We start from the raw sequence: 22602 nt of genomic DNA, 5'->3' as shown, positions 1-22602 counted from the left end.
GCTGGGGGACCCACTATCGTTAAAAAAAAGGCAGGCATTAATTCTGAATTTAAGATATATCCCTTGTTATTAATTCAGAATTTTTAAATATGCTTTTGGCCCAAAAAGGACAAAAAAGGTTCCAAACTTAACCTGTTCAATTATTTCGTCATATGATGACACAAGAAGAATGACACTTAAAAAAGGTAAATTAAAGAAACTCCATAGATACTGCTAGGAAGGTGGTAAGGAAGCTCATGTCAAAACACAAAGATTAACCACACAATCTATAATACTATATAAAACCACACTATCAAATTATTAAACACAACCACATCATTCATTCTATTTTGAGAGACTCTCTAAAGTCTTTCTTCTTTGGCTTCTTCTCAAATATTTAAACCATGTTTGGCTCTTCCACTTTCCAAGAAACAATCAATATTTCTCATCAAACTATAAACCCTAATTTTGCCTTTTCTCCTCTCATCAATATGAATCAAGATCATTGCCACAATATGTATCAAGATTTTGACACTTCGTTTATTGATCAGTTGATTAATGATAGTGAAGAATATTCCAACTCAAATAACAGCTTTAATACTTCACTTTATTCACAAAATCCTTTCATGCAACAAGAGATAAGCACTAGTACCTATAGTGGAAGCTGCTCATCAGCTAGTTCATTTGATGCCACACCAACAAATATTCACATGAATGAGTAAGTCACTACTAAACTAAGGGTGATAATTCTGGAGAATATTGATAATTATTCATTGATCGATTTTAATGGTTTATATATTTAATTATTTATTCACTTGTTTGTTTGATGTTGATGTTTTAAAGAAATTCAAGCAAGGGGATAGAGAAAGAAAAGAAGGCTGAAAAGCATGCAATTGCTTTTAGAACAAAGACCGAGCTTGAGATCTTGGATGATGGATACAAATGGAGGAAATATGGAAAAAAGAAGGTGAAAAGTAACACAAATCCAAGGTAAATATATCAAATTTCTAAGTTCTAGCTTGCGAACTGATCGTCTACATTAATATGATAATTATTTTGATGTTTTGGTGCAAATTCTTTCTATATATATAGTATTATTACTTTTGCTTTTGAAGGTGGATTATTTCAGAAATATTCAAGGATTGTACACGCACTAAATATACAAAAGCCAATTATTGGGTGCTAGAAGTCTTTCATTTATGTGTTTGTTTAATTAACTAAGAATTGCAAAGATTAGAAGCTCAAACTTGATTAAAATTCATTTTTTCACAAGTACGGGCACACAAATATTTAGATAGAGAGTTTAAAGAATGTACCTTTTTTAATATATACACACACATATCTAAAGTCGTCCTATTATATGAGTATCACAAATTATGGTCTAAATAGACTGCGCTTGAGTCACTTGATTCTGGAAATCGTCTTTTTCATAACCCCTCCCCCAAACTCCCACAACAAAAATCTCAAGTTAAGATTTGAACTTTAAGCATTCTAAAATATAATTTAAAATAACAAGTTAAGAATTGAATTAAAACTACTAGGTCAGGCACAAAAATACATTATGAATGGGACATAAATAAAGTTTTAAAGGAGATAGCGATTAAATGTGTTCTTTAACTCACAATGGATATATTGAAGACTTGGAGCAGTAAGTCAGCGACTGACTGATGCAGATTATCCCCAGCTAGCATCTGCTTTATTCATTCTTGTCGGTTCCTAACTTCCTATCGAATTTATTCCAATATCTTTTAGTTATAAATTTTAGATTCTTTGTTCTACACTTTTTAAAACTTTAATTCTATTTTGCCTGGAACCACACGGAATTAAATTATTTCAAACGATTTACACTCTCTTAGAATTCATGTAAAACTAATGAAAACTATGGCACAATGAACAAAATAATATGTATAACAATAAACTAAGTTTTAGTAATCATGTTATTAAGTCTACTTTAGATCGATCCAATATTTGTTAGGAGTTTTTAGGTTTTATATACCACTGGAAAATGCAAAAAACTTGTGGCGCTTGAAAAACCTATAGTTTTGTAATATTGAACCAAGAAAATATGTTTAAATATTAAGAATTTATACGGCCAATAATCTCAACTAACTAATATTGCTGGGAATTGAGGTATAATTATTGTTGTTTAGTTTTTTTTCCTTTTCTTTTTATCTTTTCACCTTTCATCTTGAGATAAAATAACACATAAATGAAATATATATGTATCCCAATAGGGAATACAACATATATCAGAAATGTACTAATCCAATTAAATTAAACAGGAATTACTACAAGTGTTCAAGTGGATGTTGCAAGGTAAAGAAGAAGGTGGAAAGAGATGGAAATGATTCCAGCTATTTGATAACAACATATGAAGGAAAACACAATCATGAAAGCCCCTTTATCATTTACTGCCAAGAAAAGTCAACAGTCAGTTTTCACAATGATCAATGGAGTTTGCAATTAGCAGATTCTTTGTGGTGATCTTCTTGGAGCTGCTAGAAGACTTTATTCCATAATTAGAAACATTAATATGTGTCAATCCCTTTATATATAGGAAGGAAATATATATGTACTACTTCTTTATATATAATTAATTGCTCACTCCTTGTATATAATCATGTCAAATATAATATGTAGGTAAAGTTATTTTCTAATGGTGACTTCAGTCAGTAATTATACTACTTTTAATTTAGTTGCATAACTATAATATCTATCGTTTAAGGATTAAACTGTGTTTATTGATCAATGCAATTTAATTGGTTATATCAAGTTATTACTTTACTTTTCATGCTACTATATTAGTCTTGCTACGAAGAGTTACATGTTTATATGAATTTAATTTGAGGGTATAAAATATTTATATATTTATAGTGTACATAACTTATACTCATCACTTTACATGACATTGAATAACTGACCAACTACAATCAAAGGAAATTCGTCATATATTTCTTTTTGTGTGAAGGAGAGTTTCTTTTTATTTTATTTTATTTTATGATAAGTGATAAGAAACTTGCACTTTAATTTGTGAGGATAAAAATAACATGACTCACTCTTCATAGTGAAAATTCCTTTTGTATCCCAACACAACCATTGGAAGATGGCATAATCATCCGAAGAGGGAGAATTACCATATTACTATTTAGAAAGAAGATTTTCATATAAACTTTATGATGAAAATTAGTTGAAATTTGTTGAAGTTTAGATACTCATAAATTAAGGAGAAAATGGCATCAGGGGATAACACAGGCAATTTTTTAGCCTTATATTAAGTTTGGCAAAGATAGCCCCAAACAATTGACATTATATAGCCAAATCCTAAAAACACTACTCTGTTATATATTCTCTCTCAAATAATTGGTCCCAAACCGTCTGCTCCCCCCCTCTTCGCCGCTCACTTCTCTTCTTGTTCACAGCTTCCCTCCCCCCTTCTCTCCTTGTATTTCCTCTTTTATCTCTTCTCTTTCGCTCTCATAGTTTAGCAAAAATTCTTGCAAATTATGCAAAATAATCAGTGGTATGAAAATGTAAGGTTGATTTCACATCAGAGAAAATCAGAAGCAAAAATTAAGAGAAAAAAATACATTTCAACTTTGTTTTTCTTCTCTCTTTTTTTTTTTGGTTGGATTGAACGAGTGGGTATGTTTGAAATTGGTTGAAAAAACCTAAACGAGGCTATATGCAAAATTTGAGCTAGATTAGAAGTAATTTAGACTGGTTTCAGGTAAAAAATCAGACCTAAAAATCCAACTGTGACATGTGTATATCACGTTGTATATCATGTACATCAGTGTATATCACACATAGGTTTTTAAGGACGTCTGTATATATCACTTTGTATATCGTGTATACAACATAATTATTTTATGGACGCCCGTGTAATCATATTGTATATCGGATATATAACACAAATTTTTATGGATATCACTGATGTACATAGAGATATACACAGGATACAATAGGGGATACACATGTGGAGTCGTCTTGAACTTGAGTTTTCAATCTGAAATGTATTATACAAAGAAGAAAAATAAAATTTTAATATACTTTTTTGATATACACATTATTATTATGTTATATATTGTGATATACAAATAATATAATTGTTATTGTATTATATATATTTGGATATACATATAAAAAAACTAGAAAAATAATTTAAAAATATTTGAGAGTTTTTTTCGGATACTACTTAAGGAAATGGAAGTTAATTTCTAGGATGATGGTTGCTTTGAGAGATGAGAGGGAGTGTTTTAAATATTTTTTACTATTTTTAAGAAAAATAATTTTGATGGAACTTATTTTTAGGACGGTGATTAAACCATTAGAAGAGAGAGAATAACTTTATGCTACCATATGCCAAATCCTAAAATGTTGACTTTTTTATGCCAATTGTTGAACCTAATTGTCATGCCATGCCAAATCCTCACACTAAAATGATGGCAATACTTCTCGACTCCAAGACGTTAGACCACAATACCGAACCCAAGGTCCATTAAACGTGGGCTCTTAAAGGAGAACAATTATACACACTAATGTATTTGGGCAAAAATTACTTTTACCTTGCGGTCGAAACTAATTATATTTGATAGCCGTAAAAATATATAAAATTTATATATTTTTTTATATATAACATACTAATATGTATATATATATATACAAATAATATGCAAAATATATATATATTTTTGACTATTATTTTGAGAGCGGTTATACAATGATATTTTCCTAATGTATTTCACTTTGCTAGCCAATTTTTAAATCAAATGGGAATAAGAAATATACTTGTTAAAAAACGTTCAAACATCAAATCATGCTAATAATTAATTAAAATGAAAATAAACACCACTTAACTATTTTAATTAAGTGATAAATCTTATGTAGAGGACAAAAGTCATACACTTAATATTTATTTGCATGATTTAGGTCCGAATAAGTATTTTTCTTGATATATGTTCGTTGAGATCAAATTAACGATTCTAAAATAAATGTCATTTTAGCCAAAGTCCAAACTAATATGGTTCAAAATAAGTTAGGAAATCAAGTCCATGTCAATTTTTCTTTTTTATAACTATCATTGCTCCAACAAATGATTTAAAAAGTCTAAAGTTAGATAAATTATAATTTTGAGGAGAGCTAAATAATAATTTAGTCATATAACTTTTGCGATGAATGTTATCAAATGAAATTTTTAATAATTGTATCAAAACCTTGGATGAATTTATTTTTGACCGTAAGAAGTACATAATTACAAAGATAGTAATTAATATATAGTCTAAGTAATAATTACTGCAACATAACAATGTCCATACACAGTATTTGCTCATCTGTCCAACAAATAGGTGTCTGAAAATATCGAAATTGGCGCCGCTTTCCTCTGCTCTCTCTCTCTCTCTCTCTCTCTCTCTCTCTCTCTCTACAACCCCATTTCTTTTCTTCTGAAAATTGTCAACCCAGATTTGAAATCCCAAAAGTCCAAAAGGGAAAATACAAACCAAAAAAGGGTTCACCTTTTGTTAATTTGATTTTCTTATCACCATGTCTATGCGTAGGAGAACCTTGCTTAAAGTCATCGTCCTCGGCGATAGTGGGTACGTCCCTTTTTAACTCTTTTCTCTCTTTTTTTTTTTCATTATTAACTTTTTATATTTGAGAAATTTCTGATCCCAGGGCTAGTCATTTGGAAAATTTTTGGAGTATATAATGCTAATTTCATTTCTCTTTTTATCGTTTTCAGGGTTGGTAAAACGTCATTAATGAATCAGTATCCTTCTCTACCACATTCCCTAATTATTGGAGGTCAAAGCTTAATTTTTTTTTTAATTTACGAATTGGGTATTTCGATTTTATCAATTATCTTTTATTAGCTTCAATTTATAGTTAACTTATTATTAGTTCATTTTTATGGCATTGCAAATACCTGTAAGTATTTACTCCCTCCGTGCTTGTTTGACTGGGCACAGATCATTAAGGTAAATTAAAGTTAAATCATTTCTAAATATAGAAAGGTATCACATAACCGAGGGAGTATTGTTTTGGGCTCTTTTGTTTACCGTATATTTGTTGTAATCACCGTTTATGGGTGGGTTTATAAGTTTTGGACATGTGGGATCTTTGACCTATAGCAAAGATACGTACACAAGAAGTTCAGCCAGCAATATAAAGCTACAATTGGAGCTGATTTCGTGACAAAAGAGCTTCAAATTGATGACAGGCTTGTTACTCTCCAAGTGAGTTTCTTGGTTATTTATATGTGAAAAATATTCTGATGTTTATGTGCTTTTAAATGCATAAGAGTAGCTGAACGATTTTCGGGGATTATGTATTTGCTGAATGTGTTTGTGTTCTTGTTTGGTAGATATGGGATACAGCTGGCCAAGAGAGATTTCAGAGTCTTGGAGTTGCATTCTATAGAGGTGCAGATTGCTGCGTTTTGGTCTATGATGTCAATGTTATGAGATCCTTTGATAACCTTGACAATTGGCATGAAGAATTTCTCAAACAGGTTGGGTGATTATTCTCCGTGGATTTATTTGTCTCAGTGGTTTTTTCTTGTTCAGTGAATTAGGGTTTCTTGACTGCTTTATACATTGCTAAGAGTCATGTTATTGACGAGTAGGCAAACATCTCTGAGATGCTTAGGATGGACATTTCTTCTTTGAATCCCGATGGGGGTTATTTTTCGTATTCTAATTAGGGCTAGAACTGAACTTAGGTGCATTGTTTGTTCTGTTGGTATATGGAACTCATGAGCAACCTATAATCAAAAGACCAAGATATAAAGGCATACCTATTTAGGAATTGAACTGGGTATTGCAGAGATTAAACTAGTTATCTGTTAGTAGAAATGCCCTCCATCTTCTATTCTCCACATCATCTTTTGTTTAAAGCATCGAGCAGACTTGTGAACCAATTGAAGAGAGAAAATGAGAACAGAAAGAGCATTAAGTTTGCTATCTGGTTTGTTGTTGGTGCATCAAAGTCTTATTAGGCTGCTTCAGTTGGTGTACTACCCAAATTCTTCCGTCTAAGTGGGAACATGTACATGAAGAATGTGCAAGTCTGCAAGATGATTGGAAAAATTTACAGAAGAAGGATTTATAGTCAAAATATAATCATGTATTTAATGCTTAAACCTTACTGTTAGAAGACGAAGAGAGTCAAAATTGAACAAAACCAACAAAAGGACTAGCTGCTTTCCCTTCATATATCTGTCTGTAAAAATGGGAAATGAACATTAGGAAATAAGGCTTCATTTTGGTTGTGTGTATATGTAGAAATGAGAATACACGAATATGCAAACATATAATTATAAAAACCAAACAGTATAGTGCAGCGTTTTGTTTAATGATCTCCCTGCAGATGAATCAATGTGCCATGTCTCTGAATTTGGTCGTCTATATGAATTCTTATAGTCCATGTTGCTCCATTTTAAGCTCATCTCCGTCCTATATTATGTAAATTAAAAATAAAAAGCACTAGAAGTTATCCATATTTTCTACTAGGCATAAATCTGACTCCTAGACAATAATGAACCTAAAGTAATCATACTAACATGATTAAAACTTAATCCCAACTCATTAATATCGCCTATATATATATATATATATATATATATATATATATATATATATCTTTTTCTTCCATTGTGCCCTATATTTTACTAGGCCTGCATGTTTTACAAGAGAAATTAGTTTTAAGCCTAACATTGAGTATTTTATAGAAGTAGATGATTCCTGCAATTTCTTTCCTGTGTAAGATCCCAACAAGTAAAGGTTTGGGATTATGCTGTGTATCTAAAGAGTTTTCACATATGGTCTATGTGTTCAGATCTTAATTGGACTTCTTCTGGTGTAACATTGGAATGTATTATCATTTCGTCATGCAAATATTGTGTTGGTGATTGTTAAATTAAGACTAGCTCTGTTCCATGTTAACCGACAGAATTTGTTGATATGCAGGCTAATCCACCAGACCCTAAAACATTTCCTTTCATATTACTGGGGAACAAGATTGATATAGATGGTGGAAATAGCAGAGTGGTAAGATAATCGTAGTGCTAAAGTTTTCAAGTTATGGACTTTGGATTCTATGAGAGTTTTCCTTTTCATATTCTGTGCGACATTTGTAATTGATTTATCTTTTGCATGCTGAACAGGTTTCTGAGAAGAAAGCAAAGGAATGGTGTGCTTCAAAAGGGATACCTTACTTTGAGACATCAGCGAAAGAGGATATAAATGTTGATGCTGCATTCTTGTCTATTGCAAAAACTGCTTTGGCCAATGAACATGAGCAAGATATGTAAGTATATGTGAATTTGAATATAAACAAAGCTTTGTTTGTTGGTTGTTGCTTGTATGAGATATGATGCTTACATACCTATAAACTTAGCGGTAACAATAAGATGAGCTAGCTTAAGTAATGAGAGCCCAAAGATAAAAAATAAAAGGGCAGCTCGGTGCACTAAGCTCCCGCTATGCGCGGGGTCCGGGGAAGGGCCGGACCACAAGGGTCTATTGTATGTCAAGTATATTTATTCTAACATGTGAACCCTTGAAAGTAGAATGTTTTCTAGCGGACTAGATGAAACTAACATTAAATGTTTGTTGATCATGGGAAAGATGTTTGTTTGGTTTTTGTTTTCTCAAAAAGGTTTTAGAAGAAAAAGAGGAAACCATGTAAAAAAAAACTCTTAGCCAAAAAATAAGGCTAAGAGTTGTTTTTAGATCAAGGTAAACATTGCAACATTGAAAAAACAACTACCTTGCATGTCTTTGTTTTCTGTAATTCCAAAAAACATTTTTGAAAAGCTTCTCGAATCAACCTTTCAAAAAACCATCTAAAAAACTCTTTTCTTGTTACATGCAAAAGATATTACTTGAATCATAGAGCTTCCCCAAACTTTCATGTCAAGTTTATGATTACATATCTTCAAAAATGTAAGTAATATTGATGCTTCGGCAATTCTATACTAAATGAAGTGCTACAATTTTAGCCCCATTCAGTTTGTAGTTAGCCACTTTTGAATCGTGCAGTTTGTGTAAATTTTTAGAACTTGTTTTCAAGATTGATCTTGGAATGAAAGGCTAACCCGACAGTTCCAAGATTGAGCCTTTGAATGTTGAAGTTGATTTGCTCTGGTGTGCAAAATTTTATCATCTAAGGTATCTGGATAACCAAATATATGGAAAAGTTACTGCTGGAACTAGAAAGATGATTAACTGTGCACTCTCCTGCTATTTCATTCATTTGTCTTTAATGAATCGATGTGTGTAAGACTCGAGATGATTTTGAGGCAATGTGAAGTGGTGGTCTGTGGGTGTTCAACCAAAGTGCAAAAAAGTTTGTTAGAATATCAAGTGAATATGTGTCTAGATTCATACACATCTAGATTCATTGTACTTGAACAAAAAAAATCATATACAATATTCTATAAGATATCTTGGGTATTCTGTATTTAATCATAAAATATTTACTTACCGTGTTTGTATAAAAATTGATTACCTACCATATTATACATAGCCTAAGACTCCTAGATAAGGAGCACGTATTATGCATCGTTTATCAAGTCAATGAGAAGATTTTCTTTTTTTACATGGTATCAGAGCTTTTACAATATTGGTAGAAACTCAAATACCTTCTGCTACCGGCCACTGTACTAGCCAATGCATGCCACTCGCTGGGCAGTGTTATCTTCTTTTGTTCTTCCTTTTGGTGCCCAATGACCCTCCTCTCTCCTACAATTGGCATCCTTATCTCCAGATAGCCATTCATGCGCCATTCCTCTCTTTTAGGATTGTTTGTGCATCGGCTCATCTTTTCGATGACTGGTGCTGCTAACTTTTATGCAACCGACGCTGTCCTCTAAACTTTGAATTTCTTCAGTATTCTGCCCATTCAAGTTACATTGCTAATGTTTTGGAAATTTGCAACACCATATCTTTTTTTTGGTAATTGAGAATATATTTTTTCCTTGTGGTGCAAGAAACACTTTCTTCCACGAAACATTTGCCAACAACTTTCCAGAGGAAATAATTGCAGCACTGTTTCTTTTTTTGGTGATTGTGCAGTTCCAATGAGATCTCGAAGTCAACTTTCCATGTTCTAAAAATAAGTAGACTCAAGTTGGTTTTCCCACTTTGAGTTTGAGGGGCCATGTTGGAATATCAATTGAATGTGTCTAGATTCATACACGTCTAGATTTATTGTACTTGGATAAAAAATTTATATAGAATATTCTATAGGATACCTTGGGTATTCTGTATTTAATTATTGAATATTACTTACCTTAGTAGTATAAGGATTGGATAGCTATCATATTATACATAGTCTAAGATTCCTATATAAAGAGCACCTTTTGTACATCGTTAATCAATTCAATGAGAAGTTCTTTTCTATTTTCACATGGTATCTCATTGACTTGTTTAACAATGTACAAGAGATGCTCCTTATATATGAGTCTTAAGCTATGTACAATATGGTAAGTAATCAATCCTATACAAACAAGGTTAGTAAATATTCTATAATTAAATATCAAATAACCTAAGGTATTCAATAGAATATTCTATATGATTTTCCTTATTCAAGTATAATGAATCTAGATATGTATGAATTTAAATACATATTCACTTGATATTCTAACATGCCCTTTCAAACTTAAAATAAGGAAAGCAACTTGAGTTTGGTTTTATCAAAAACATACAATGTTGATACCGAATTCTCGCTGGATTCATGCACAATCACAAAATATAAATGCATTGTTGGAACTATTTCCTCCGAGAAGTTGTTGGTAACTGCATAATGAAAGAATATGCTCGTTGAACTACACACAAAAAAAGATCTTTTTTCAATCACCGAAAACAAATATGGTGTTGCAAATCTCTAGGACATCGGTCGCATAAAAAGTAACGTCTCTCGCCAGAGAAATGAATGGTGCTTGAACAATCCTAAGGAGAGGAATGACGCGTAAACACTCATCTAGATGTAGGGTCAGCAATTGATGGAGCGAGGAGTGTCATCAGACAATAAAAGAAAAAAAACATTGGCTAGGCAAGCAGCACTTTTGGCCGTGCTGGTAGCTTCCGTAGTCTCTAGATTGTGAAGGCTCTAATACCAAGTGAAAAGAGAAATCGATTAACAATGTACAATAGGTGCTCCTTATGTAGGGGTCTTAGGATATGTACAATTATGGTAGATAATCAATCCCTATACTAATAAGGTAAGCGGATACTTAATAGTTAAATACAGAATATTTTTAGTATCATGTATCATATTCTATATGATTTTCCTTATTCAAGCAATGAACTTAGACGTATATGAATGTAGATACATATTCACTTGATATTCTAACAGTGACCTCAAGAGAAATTGAAATTAGAAGTGAAGATACCATTGAGTGCTTAATTAGTGATAATTCTTCAGTGATCCGCCTAACGCCGTCAGTATAGCCGTTTCACAAGGGTATGCAGATTTTAAGTCTTTGGTGGCAGAGCTTAACATTTGACCTGATAATGTAGCTAAAAAGTCCAATCAATGTGGTGAGGTTAGGCATGGTTGGGTTGTAAAGGACCAGACTTTTGATGATGACTCCAGAGAGTAGAGTCGTCAACTATTGACGTCTTCAATAGATTTTGTGGCTATACTTGTGTTGATTTGGGAGATATAACTTAGACAATGGTGACTTTGTTTGGTTTCACTAATTTACCTGCCTAAAAGCCTGATACTGAAAAACAGAGTCGATAATGTGCTATGTTAGAGTTGATTACACAGACTTGACAGATAAATTTTCTATTCACTACAGAATTTAGGATCAGAAGGAAGTGATGGACAGTAGCATCAGTTTTTCATAGATATAGCACTTCATGCTTTTATATTCTGTAGCCTTTGGCGTGCCTGCAAGATACAGATGTTCTGTGTTATCAGGGAAGCTTTAGTGGTCTATATATTTTGGTGCAATGATCGCTGCTCTACTTTTCATAAAACAAATGGAATATGTTGTGGTAGCTCAAAACTCAAGTAACTCTGACGTATGGTTCATAAAGAGTTCAAGAGCTCATAGATTTGTTGGAATGTCATTTCATCATAGGATGTTCTACTATGGCGCCTGCTGCTTCTGTAACAATGAAAGTTTAGACAGGCAATGGTTGGTTATTAGGATAAACTCCAATGAATCTTGTTAGAGTGCATTTCTAATAAGATAATATCACTTTAATCTTTGAACCTGAAAAAGTATTTCGGAAATCGGAATTAGTATATCTCAGTAGTACGTTAAATGGTTTTCCCTGAGTTTTCTGTACAGGGCGTAGAATAATTGAGTAATAATATCCTGATTGACTACCGACTATTAATGATATAGCGACTGTGGAAGTGAAAATGCATTTTGGTAGGCCAGATAGTGAACCTACTCTATGTTCTTCATCCTCTACATTCAACTACTGCATTTTGGCAGCTAGGGAACCTGCATATACTAAAATCTTGTGTTCTGTTTTCCAGATACTTCCAGGGCATTCCGGAGGCAGTTTCAGAGACGGAGCAAAGAGGTGGCTGTGCATGTTAAGGCGGATGAAGCAATTTCATTGAGTGCTATATGTAATCGCTGTTGTTGCCTATTTTTCCTGCAACAGTATCGTTACTCTCAGGCCGTAGCCATTCTTTTGTACCCATTACTACATATACTCTTCACTTAAGATTGCATATTCTATTGATTTCCTCAGTGTTGTTTTGGAAAGAAGTACATCTTTGTCACATTCAGACACTGGAGGTATAGGAACTCAGGAATGTCTCCTTGTATTGCATTTGGCTCTGAGAAAGATTCTAATTGTGCATTTTGCCGTACCCTGGCTGGTTGGATTTTATTGTATACTCTGAAAATTGTATTTTTCTACATCTACGTATAACAATGAATTGGATTGGTAACTGTTACTCCATGAACTTTCAGTTAGGCGAAATTATTTGTTATGCAAAAAAATTACTGTTTGCTTCATGCATGGAGCGGATGAAAAAATACTATCTTTTCTTTTTAAAGCTCAGGTATGCAGAAGTAGCACCAGATTGTGTAAGTTTACAGGAGACTTAAATGAATGATATTGATACCAATCTTCTGGTTGCACATGACTAAATAAATAACAATCATGTTTCAGCATAACTCGCTCTAGATAATAGATTATAGTGATGGGCATGAGTATTTTCCAGATGATTTTTTCAACCTAAAACTTTGAAGATCAGTAATCATTGTTGCAATTAAGTTTCGGTTGTATGAATACCCAATAGGTCAGGAAAAATTGAAGATCAAACTGTCAAAGTCAACGGGACATTTCACTTGGATTGAAATATATTTTGTAGCAAAAACTAAAATAGGTTGATCCACAATTAAATTGGATATACTTACAACAACAACAATAACATACCCAACAATAACATACCCAGTATTATTCCACACCGTGGGGTCTGAGGAGGGTAGTGTGTACGCAGGCCTTACCCCTACTTTGTAAGGATAGAGAGACTGTTTCCAATAGACCCTCGGCTTAGGAAAGTATAAGCACCACATTAATGAAAATATAGACAAGAAGGGACAGTACCAAAAAGCCATATAAAAGCAGAATAAAAATAACAAGACATTAAGGTGATCAACAATGAAAGAAACAACGGTTAGTCATAAAAACCTACTACCAACAGAAAGCGAGACTGTATGCTAATACTACTTTATGAACACTCTAGACTACCTACTCTACTATTCTCATTCTCGACCTCCATACCTTCCTATCAAGGGTCATGTCCTCGGTCAGCTGAAGTTGGGCCATGTCTTGCCTAATCACCTCTCCCCACCTCTTCTTTGGCCTACCTCTACCTCTCCGTAGGCCCTCCAATGTCAATCTCTCACACCTCCTCACCGGGGCGTCTGTGCTCCTCCTCCTCATATGACCAAACCACCTAAGCTGCGCTTCCCGCATCTTGTCCTCATATAACCTCATTTTTTTATCCTATCTAACCCGGTGTGCCCGCACATTCATCTCAACATCCTCACATTCATCTCAACATCCTCATCTCTGCTACCTTCATCTTCTGGACGTGAGCGATCTTGACTAGCCAACACTCAACCCCATACAACATCGTGAAAAATATAATTAATTGGATATAATTAATCTTGGAAAATATATTCTTTTGTTGTTTTTATTGAATAGGAAAAAAAAAAAAAAGGCAATGATGTGCTTCCAATCTCTGCTTGAATGAATGAATTAAATATTAGTGTACCAATTGCTCTCTCCACGTTTATTTCCTCCTTTCTTTTCTTTTTTTCTTTTTTTTGGCTTGGAAAAAAAAAAGAAACTTTAATTTGCAAATATAGTATAGTACCTTTTATTTGAAAGGGAATGAAGTCATGAAATGAAAGACTTTACTTATCAAGTATGATCAACAACAACAAGAAGCAACTCGTTTCCATTATTATGACTACAAATACAAGAAATTTTGAACTTGAAGACAGTGACACAAACTCAGTGGACGTGGAGCAATGACCTTCTCACATTTTTTTCTTCCATTTTTAACAAGCTTCCTTTCCTCATTTACAAAACTGGTAGACGAAGACACAGTAGAGGAAGATGGCTGTAACATTGGCAATTGCATTAAAAAGTCTCTTCGCCGTGTTGGGATGTTTGGCCTCAGCCGTTGTAATCTATACTGTCGTCACAGATGGCCTCCCTTTCCGCTTAGAACTCCTCACCCCGTATTTTTTCTTTTCTCTCTATCTTACTAATTACTATTCTATTTTGATTTTTTCTTGATTGGATAAATGGTAAAAAAAAGTTTGTAGACTTTGTTGAATTATGGAACGGCATTATCTAAAAGCTTAAATTGTTTTAAAAGAAAAATACTTTTATATATGTGAAAATATATTTTTTATAAATAATATTTTGTGTTCAGTAGTTCTATCTGCTCTATTACTATATTAATTTATGTGAGCACCTTCAACCTGTTAGAAATGAGGCAGTTTTTATTTATTTAATTACGTCTTAACTGACACTTATGTTATATAGTAGCATTTTTGTGAGAATGGTCAGGAGAAAAGAACTAGCTAGGCATTGAGAATTTGACTTTGGAAAAACAGTTTTAGTTCCATCTGTTTTCTGAACAATTTGAAATTGGTGGAATGGATGTTGCAGGTGGATGGCAGCAACCTTGATAGATTTCTACATCAACATTTTTGCAATAGGGGTATGACATGATTATTTTTTAGTGCTTCTGAATGTTTACTCTGAAGTTCAATGATTTTTATTTGGTACAGTGTCACTAGCATTGGACATTAAAGAGAACATGTTTGAATTTGCCTATAAACGAATAGTTAAAACTCAACTAGCTTCAAAGCTAGTGCTAATATAACATGATTTGCTAGTAACTAATGTAATGTGGGAATTGGAAGAATTTTAACACCAATAGTGTGAAGGCTTTCGCGTTTTTATCCATAGCTTTAGGCTTAGAATTGATCATGAACTTTAGTATGGGGACTGGGTCAACTTTAGCATCGGGTTTTCACATTTTTATCAATAGCCTTTAGCTGAAAACTGAAAATCTCTTTTACACTTCATTAAGAGCCGCAGACATTTGTGCAAATACTAGTAAAACTAGCATCTTACAGTCTGCATTTTTAATCCATGGCCTTAAGCTGAGATTTGAAGTTTTCTTTTGCACTAATGTATAATGTCATCCTGCAGTTTAAGCAAAACATTGATTAGGAAAATATCTAACCTGTAGTTGACTCTCTTGTCTCTTTATTTTTTGTTGGGGTGAGTCTTTGAGGTCCTTTAGTTTTCAATTGCTTTGACAACAATTTTGTGATTCCAAGATATTGGTCTGAATGCATCACATATTGCTATGTTTCTCTGCTCTTATCTCCAAAAGATTTGCTCTCATGTTTTGGCATTGTGTTATCATATTAGTCCTGGGTTGCCTACAAGGAATCGAACTGGATTACTGCACTACTTTGGGCGGTCTTGCTGTTCTGTTTAGGAAGGTATGCCTACCTTATTCTTGTATACAAAACAACTGTACCGACAATGAACTTTTAGTTTAGATGATGACTGTCCTTTAAGCTTTCTCTAAGCATCTTTTATAAGACTGAATTCTTGGTTGGAATTTTCACATATATGAAGAGTGACCAATCAATCAATTTATATGGAACCATGTAGATAACTTTGTTGGTATACACCCAATCAATCAATCGATCAACTATACCTCGATCCGATGCAACATGAATCCTCTACATATTCTGCTATATTCTGGCCCATTTCATTCCAGTACTAGCATGAAATTTGTCTTGTAAGGCAAAGTTTTAGAAATTCTCTAAATATCTCCCTTATGACCCTAATATCTGTGTAACTGCAAAAATTGATCCTCGGTCCGCACTAATTGGTATTGTTACATGGATCTCTGCTGCCATTGTGTTCTCCTCCATGTGATATAGGCATATTTCATTCCCTTTTAGCACCTTCAATCGCCATCATGTTGCTCCAAGGGACTGGTGTATTTGGAGGTTGCATAAGGTATTGGCAAACTATTACAGGTGCCTTTCTCTCGTTATATCCTCTATGTGTGAGACTGCACATTTATCTTAATATCCTTTGGCATCCAGCATTCCATAAGATAAAATTTTCTTAGATTCTATTGGCAATGAATATCTTCCTTTTCAGTTTGTATTATCCTTTTATGGCATCAGAATGCCATGGTGTTATTGCCCTTAACGGTGTTCAGACAATATTATCCATAAACGTTTATCAGTTTGTGACTATATATTCAGGGATTGTGATAACCTTTTCTCGAACCCCTTCGCAGCATTACTACATGTGGCTACATTATCTTGCAGTTCCTGAATCTTTCAACTCAAGAATCTATACAGGATCCAATTTACTTTGTCCTATTACGACGCCAGAAAAAGTAAGTTTCTGATATTGTATGTTTCTTTCTATTTGTACAAGACCCTGCAGTAAATTATATTATCAGGTCATGTGGTTGTAGGCTGTGTAATAACCTACTCTTTGCAGAAAAGAACTGTAGTAGAACTTTAACTGATACAAATAAGTGTTACTTGGAGTTTGAAGCTCTCCCATCAATGTTATATCATGAGACACATCTATTTGTGTTAGTTTTCTTTCTGAAAATGAGCTTAACTTACAATGATTTGATGAAATTTTGTGATTTAGGAATGAAACAGAACAAAGGAGGAAGTGTTCTCTTTTAACTGCAAGAATTCTATCTCTTGTTTTGGGCTGTCTGATGCTAGGGACACTGATTTACACCATTGTAACTGATGGTTCTCCATTTCGCAGAGATGTTTTCACTCCGTAAGTTCTTTACTTATTCCTAACTTTTAATCAGATGACCATCAACTTTGACTATAGTCTTTCCTAGTAAAGTGGAGACTGGAACATATTTTAGAGGATATTAGTTGTGACGGATTACTTTGTCAGCACTTAAAATATTTGTTTGTTTTCTTGTTTGAGCTAATAGCTAGATCTTCTTTGTTTTGCTTTCTAAATTGATGCACTTTTAAGGGAAGTGGCAGAAACTTCTCTTAACTGGAAGTCTTTGTGCTACTCTGGAGGAAAACACCCTTCTCATTTTTTCAGTATCTTTTATGCTCTTCAGCATCTTATATCCTTCAGGAAGTATATGTCTTTCCCGGAATGAGATTCCTAAATGAGAGAATATATTTGTTACAGTGATCTGAGGTTGGGATAAGGTTACTGAGAATGATTTGCGCTCCTAAAATGTATAACTTGTTTGTCTGATAATTTGATTGACTTGCTCATTTTGCATGGACAAAGACTATTGATGATATCTTACCTCATACTATCATTTAGTCCTTGATAATACTATATGAACTTAAAATATCAAAATATTTGACTGGATTGATCTATGTTGAGCTTTCTCAGTTTCCCCGGAAAACTTGATACTACCTTCAGTGTGACATATGACAGATAAGTATCTATGGAATTTCACATTCTATGATCGGAAGACATGTGTGAAACACGAGGGGAGGGGTGAATTGTGCCCAATTTAAAAACTTAGTTGACTAGAGAGAGAAATAGTCGACTAATCTTTTCCAGCAGGTTTGATTTCAGAAGAAGTAAATTATGCAGAAACAAAAACAGTAAAGACACAGGAGTTTTATACTGGTTCAGTACCGGTGTGGTACCTACATCCAGTTTCTTGGGTCACTAGGGTTCTCTTAGATCTTCAATATTAAGTCATTACAACAGTTGTGGTTTTAGTTCGTTCACCACTAACGATATTCAGCAACAATGTTTATCTTTGCTTGACACAACTCTTGTTTTGTCTTCTTACTCTTTTTATCTTTTGCGACACTAGTAAACTCAAGAATACTGTGTTTGTACTAAGAACTAAAAAGATATAGAAACATGTGTTAGGTTGCGTAAACTTCCTCGTCCTTCCTCCTCTTCTTTAATAGTGCTCGATTGAGTTCCTAATTCCTCTTTCTGAGATTGTTGAAAATAATTGATAGTGTGACTTTTCCTTTTGAGGCAGAATCTTCTAAGAGTAGGACCCAGGGGTAGCCTCATAAATCCAGCGTGTGAAGTACAACCAGATTCATTCTCAATGTGCAGTTTGGCTCCTTTGTCTTTTCAATCATTTGCTCCTGATTCTTCCGCTGATTTCTCGTACTTGATTGATTTCTTTTCCTTCCTTGTATGCTTGAGAATCTCTTGCTTGTTTGATTGATTCCCTTTCCTTCCTTGTATTCCTTTGATGGGCAGATTTGAATATCATAGCCGTTGGCTCTTTGATATGCTAGATTGATTTTCTTTCCTTGTATTCTTCAGAGCCGTTGCTTCTTAATTCTCTTATGCCTCCTTGGATTTGATTAGTGAATCTGCACAGATAGTAGTTTTACATTAGTCAAGGCTTTTTGTTATTAATCATCATTAAAATTCTAAACCTAACAACGCGTTGTTCTGATGCTAAATTTTAATCAGAATGTTGTATTTGTTATCCTCTTCTTTGCTTTCTAAAATTGAACTTATGAAATACTTTTGAAATGAGCTTTTTCTTCCATTACATGGATTTGCTATGTACAGGGCATTCTTTGGGCCTGGATTTAGGAAAACTGTCAGTCTAGAAAGCTGTTTTCTTCTTTGTCCAAAGGGCTGCAATCCATCATTTGCAAATTTGTTTGAAAGTTTCTTCTTGAAAGCAAACCCTGTGAGTTTGTGATGAAGTGATACACGTGCATCCAAGGGCGGAGCTAGAGCTTCGGACGCGGGTTCGGCCGAACCCAGTAACTTTGGTCCAAACTCTGTATTTGTCTTTAAAAATTCATTGAATATGTATAAATTATTAATTTAGAATCCAGTAACTTAGAAGGAATAGAATCCCGAACCCATTGGTCGAATATCAACTTGCTTGAATATGTATAAACTCCGCCTCTGCGTGCATCCCATACATTGGTCGAATATTAACTTGCTTGATATAAATCTTTCTTTGACATGCAATCTAAGAATTCAATATCCGTGCAGGTGGCTGTCAGCAACACTAGTTGATTTCTATGTCAATATTGTGGCTCTCTCGGCAAGTTTTTCAATAGCTATCTTTTCTCTTAGTCTCACTGGTGTTTGAAGATTGCTGACCTTATATGGGTTACACTGTTTTACCAGGTCTGGGTTGCATATAAGGAATCAAGTTGGCTAAGTGCAGCTTTCTGGATAATACTATTAATTTGTTTTGGCAGGTATGCTTTTGCTGTTGGATTTATTCTAATATTAATTCATAAATGGTATCGGTTTGCAGTTAGCTCCATAGGTATATGACATCTTATTCATTGCTCGATATGTGTGAGAGCAACCTATGAAGTCTCATTCGTATATGGTGGAACGAGGAGTTCACAAATATATGTTTGCATACCTTCATATGATTCTGAATAGAAGGGGTTCAATGATATTGTCTAAATAACTTACAATATCTTGCTTATCTGACAAGAACTAAATTAAAATTCCAGTCTTTGCCTCTTGCAACAACTGCATTGACTAATATGCAATTTATGCCCACTTTGTCGCATCAAGCTTTAAGTTTCTAGAGTTTTTCTGAAGCATGAATATATATTTCCATCAAGAGTAACAATAGTCCAATCTAGTTCGTGTTTTCTGAGAGATTTAATACTAGTCTCCTAATTGCACTCCGACCTGCATATAATATGTTACAGATAAGACTCGAAATTATTAGATTTTTCATTTGTATTTGTCAATTGTCAGCATGGAAACAACCCCACTTTCCTCATGGCCTCTTGAAATGTCTCTTTCAACTTCATCATATGAGTGTAAGGGTGGCTTCATTATTTTCCATTGTGGAAGAAAAATATCTTTTTTTTTTCCTTGTGTTTTCAATGGATACGTGTGTTCAGGTCGTGAGCATGTATTGGACCTGACTCCAGATGTTATAGCAATTGCAACAGCTCGTTTTGGACTATTTCTAATTCAGACTTTATGTTGATTTCCTCAGCATCAGCACATGCGCCTATATTGCTCTACAGCTTTTCAGTCTCTCATCTCAAGATCCCGTCTACCTTATTCTTTTCAGCAGCCGCAACAGGCAAGTTTGTGCACCATCTGTTTAAGCGTGTTCCCCTCGTTATGACATAAGAGTTTTATCTGTGAATCCTGTGAACAAGCAAATGATATTATTTCCTGCTAATTCTGCAGCGACAACAATAATACTGTACTATTGCATTTTGAGCAAAAATCCCTCCTTGACATCCTTGTTCTGGTCAAGTTAAACCATATTTAAAATTTGCTTATATTAGTGCAAGTGATTGAAACAATTTCAAGGTTGGTAAACAGAACTAGAAAGTCCAGAATATAGAGCTTTTTATTTGCTTCTGTTTTTCTAATGGAATATGGACTAACTTTCAGACTCTTTCTGCATTAAGGAAACCTTTCTTAAACCTGTAGGCAATGAATATATCAATGCGCTTAGTAGGTTAAAACAATTGACGAACCTTTTTCTTTGTTTTTGTATTTTACAATATTTGTTCAATCAAATATCATTTTGCGCTTCTTAACAATTCTGTACACATTAACAAGCATTTTTTTTCTCTGATAACTTCTTTGTTTACCGCATCTGTTTTTCTTTTTCCCCCATTTTCAGAAACTCACCTGTGTTGTAGTTGTTCTTACTAGGGCAGAAAACGGGTATGAAGGAATCAACTGAGTACGAAGCTTTATGCCTAATTTGGTTTGATTTGATAGTGGAACTCTTGAGCCATTCTTATTTTTTAAGAATACGTTAACTGTTATAAATAATATTAAAAATGAATGTCTATGTATTATGAAATTACTTGGACCAAATTATGGCCAAGTGGCATGGCTTTCAACAGGTAGGCCTTTCAACAAATGTCAAGAAGTGGCAAGACCTTTCAACAAAAATATCAAGACTTTGGACAAGTGGCCAAATCCTTTCATGCAAAAGTGCCTATAAATAGGCCCAAACACTTGAAGAATATTAATGAAGAAAAGTTTATCAATTATCTCCCTCTAAGTTCCTCTTATTTTACTTTATTTTCTATTATTCCATAACACGTTATCAGCACGAGACTCTACCATTTCAAGAAGCTTTTTGAGAAGACTAAGGTATAATTTTTCTCCTCTTTTAATTATGACTGATATTATGAAAAGAAAATTTGTTGCCCTTGAAATTTCGGGCAGGAACTATATGTCATGGGTGTTGGATGCTGAAATTCACTTAGATGCAATGGATCTTGGAGACGTCATTAAAGATAAAAATAAAGTATCTACCTAAGACTGTGCTAAGGCCTTGATTTTCTTGCGTCATCACCTTGATGAAGGGTTGAAAATAGAATATTTCACAGTCAAAGATCCACTTGTTTTGTGGAATGACTTAAAGGAAAGATATGACAACTTAAAGTTGGTCACACTTCCACAAGCACGATATAATTGGGCTCATCTAAGACTCCAAGACTTTAAGTCTGTTTCTGAATACAATTCGGCGATGCTCAGAATTACTTCTAAATTAAAACTCTGTGGAGATAATATTACTGACTATGATATTGCATGGGAATTTATAAAGCACGCATGGATTATTATGTTCCATTCCTGCAGTGAATGTGAAAATAATGTGATAATCATTATGAATACATATTCATTCTTGGAAGAATATGAACATGCTAGTGGTAGTGAATATACCACACTCACCTCTAGAAGGGGATTTGAGATGAAATAAAAAAATAATGTCATTATTATGGCATGAATGGTCATTGGTCACGTACCTATTGTACGCTAAAATATTTTGGCAAGGTAATCATTAAAGGACAACAATAATGCAAGATACAGATCTTGCATTTAATTTTGACCATGACCATAATGGTATAACTTTCTCTTTAAAAGAGATATTCACTATATAGATGTTGATGAATATATGGTAGTACAAAAATAATTGAGAGTTTTGGAAGAGCCAATTATTACTATTTTTGAGGAATAAAATTAGTTATCATTAAGGTATTGTGTTGTAGTAAGCTTCAAAGAAACTTATTGAATTTCTAAAGTATCCGCGAAAGCGGTTAGTTATATTGAAACTATAAATAATGAGAAGATTTAATAC

General features: G+C 33.7%; 3 protein-coding genes across 5 annotated transcripts; all 3 read left to right on the top strand.

Annotated features, from left to right (window-relative positions):
- The first annotated feature begins 293 nt into the window (after nucleotides 1-293).
- Nucleotides 294-2597, top strand: LOC104118611 (probable WRKY transcription factor 51). The gene is made up of 3 exons (XM_009629891.4): nucleotides 294-697; nucleotides 823-969; nucleotides 2262-2597. Exons 1-3 carry the CDS (start codon nucleotides 384-386, stop codon nucleotides 2461-2463), a joined length of 663 nt encoding a protein of 220 aa, XP_009628186.1. The 5' UTR covers nucleotides 294-383; the 3' UTR covers nucleotides 2464-2597.
- A 2715-nt stretch (nucleotides 2598-5312) lies between these two features.
- LOC104118604 (ras-related protein Rab7) lies at nucleotides 5313-12897 on the top strand. Its single transcript, XM_009629883.4, has 7 exons — nucleotides 5313-5573; nucleotides 5720-5746; nucleotides 6113-6212; nucleotides 6341-6487; nucleotides 7944-8024; nucleotides 8141-8283; nucleotides 12475-12897. Exons 1-7 carry the CDS (start codon nucleotides 5521-5523, stop codon nucleotides 12536-12538), a joined length of 615 nt encoding a protein of 204 aa, XP_009628178.1. The 5' UTR covers nucleotides 5313-5520; the 3' UTR covers nucleotides 12539-12897.
- Nucleotides 12898-14435: 1538 nt separating this feature from the next.
- On the top strand, nucleotides 14436-21511 carry LOC104118591 (uncharacterized). 3 transcript variants are annotated; one of them, XM_033652134.2, is made up of 9 exons: nucleotides 14436-14704; nucleotides 15141-15192; nucleotides 15915-15988; nucleotides 16807-16908; nucleotides 17175-17315; nucleotides 19509-19560; nucleotides 19647-19720; nucleotides 20488-20577; nucleotides 21165-21511. In XM_033652134.2, the coding sequence occupies exons 1-9, from the start codon at nucleotides 14580-14582 to the stop codon at nucleotides 21193-21195; spliced, it is 741 nt and encodes a 246-aa protein (XP_033508025.1). In that variant the 5' UTR covers nucleotides 14436-14579; the 3' UTR covers nucleotides 21196-21511. The 3 variants fall into 3 exon arrangements, with proteins under 3 accessions (XP_033508025.1, XP_070056133.1, XP_070056134.1); XM_070200032.1 differs by having other exon boundaries at nucleotides 14437-14704; nucleotides 21170-21511; XM_070200033.1 differs by having other exon boundaries at nucleotides 14437-14704; nucleotides 21152-21511.
- The last annotated feature ends 1091 nt before the right edge of the window (nucleotides 21512-22602 follow it).

The sequence above is a fragment of the Nicotiana tomentosiformis genome, chromosome 4, assembly GCF_000390325.3.
Source record: "Nicotiana tomentosiformis chromosome 4, ASM39032v3, whole genome shotgun sequence".
Lineage (NCBI taxonomy): Eukaryota > Viridiplantae > Streptophyta > Magnoliopsida > Solanales > Solanaceae > Nicotiana > Nicotiana tomentosiformis.
Note: the sequence above shows the minus strand (reverse complement) of the source record. Positions and strands in the feature narration are given on the sequence as shown.

Coding starts and splice junctions, on each gene's coding strand:
- LOC104118591 (XM_033652134.2), top strand. CDS start 14,580: ATGGCTGTAACATTGGCAATTGCATTAAAAAGTCTCTTCGCCGTGTTG. Junction 15,193..15,914: donor TCAACATTTTTGCAATAGGG/GTATGACATGAT, acceptor TTATCATATTAG/TCCTGGGTTGCCTACAAGGA. Junction 17,316..19,508: donor CGCAGAGATGTTTTCACTCC/GTAAGTTCTTTA, acceptor ATATCCGTGCAG/GTGGCTGTCAGCAACACTAG.
- LOC104118611 (XM_009629891.4), top strand. CDS start 384: ATGTTTGGCTCTTCCACTTTCCAAGAAACAATCAATATTTCTCATCAA. Junction 698..822: donor ACAAATATTCACATGAATGA/GTAAGTCACTAC, acceptor GATGTTTTAAAG/AAATTCAAGCAAGGGGATAG. Junction 970..2,261: donor AAAAGTAACACAAATCCAAG/GTAAATATATCA, acceptor TAAATTAAACAG/GAATTACTACAAGTGTTCAA.
- LOC104118604 (XM_009629883.4), top strand. CDS start 5,521: ATGTCTATGCGTAGGAGAACCTTGCTTAAAGTCATCGTCCTCGGCGAT. Junction 5,747..6,112: donor AAAACGTCATTAATGAATCA/GTATCCTTCTCT, acceptor CCTATAGCAAAG/ATACGTACACAAGAAGTTCA. Junction 6,213..6,340: donor ACAGGCTTGTTACTCTCCAA/GTGAGTTTCTTG, acceptor CTTGTTTGGTAG/ATATGGGATACAGCTGGCCA.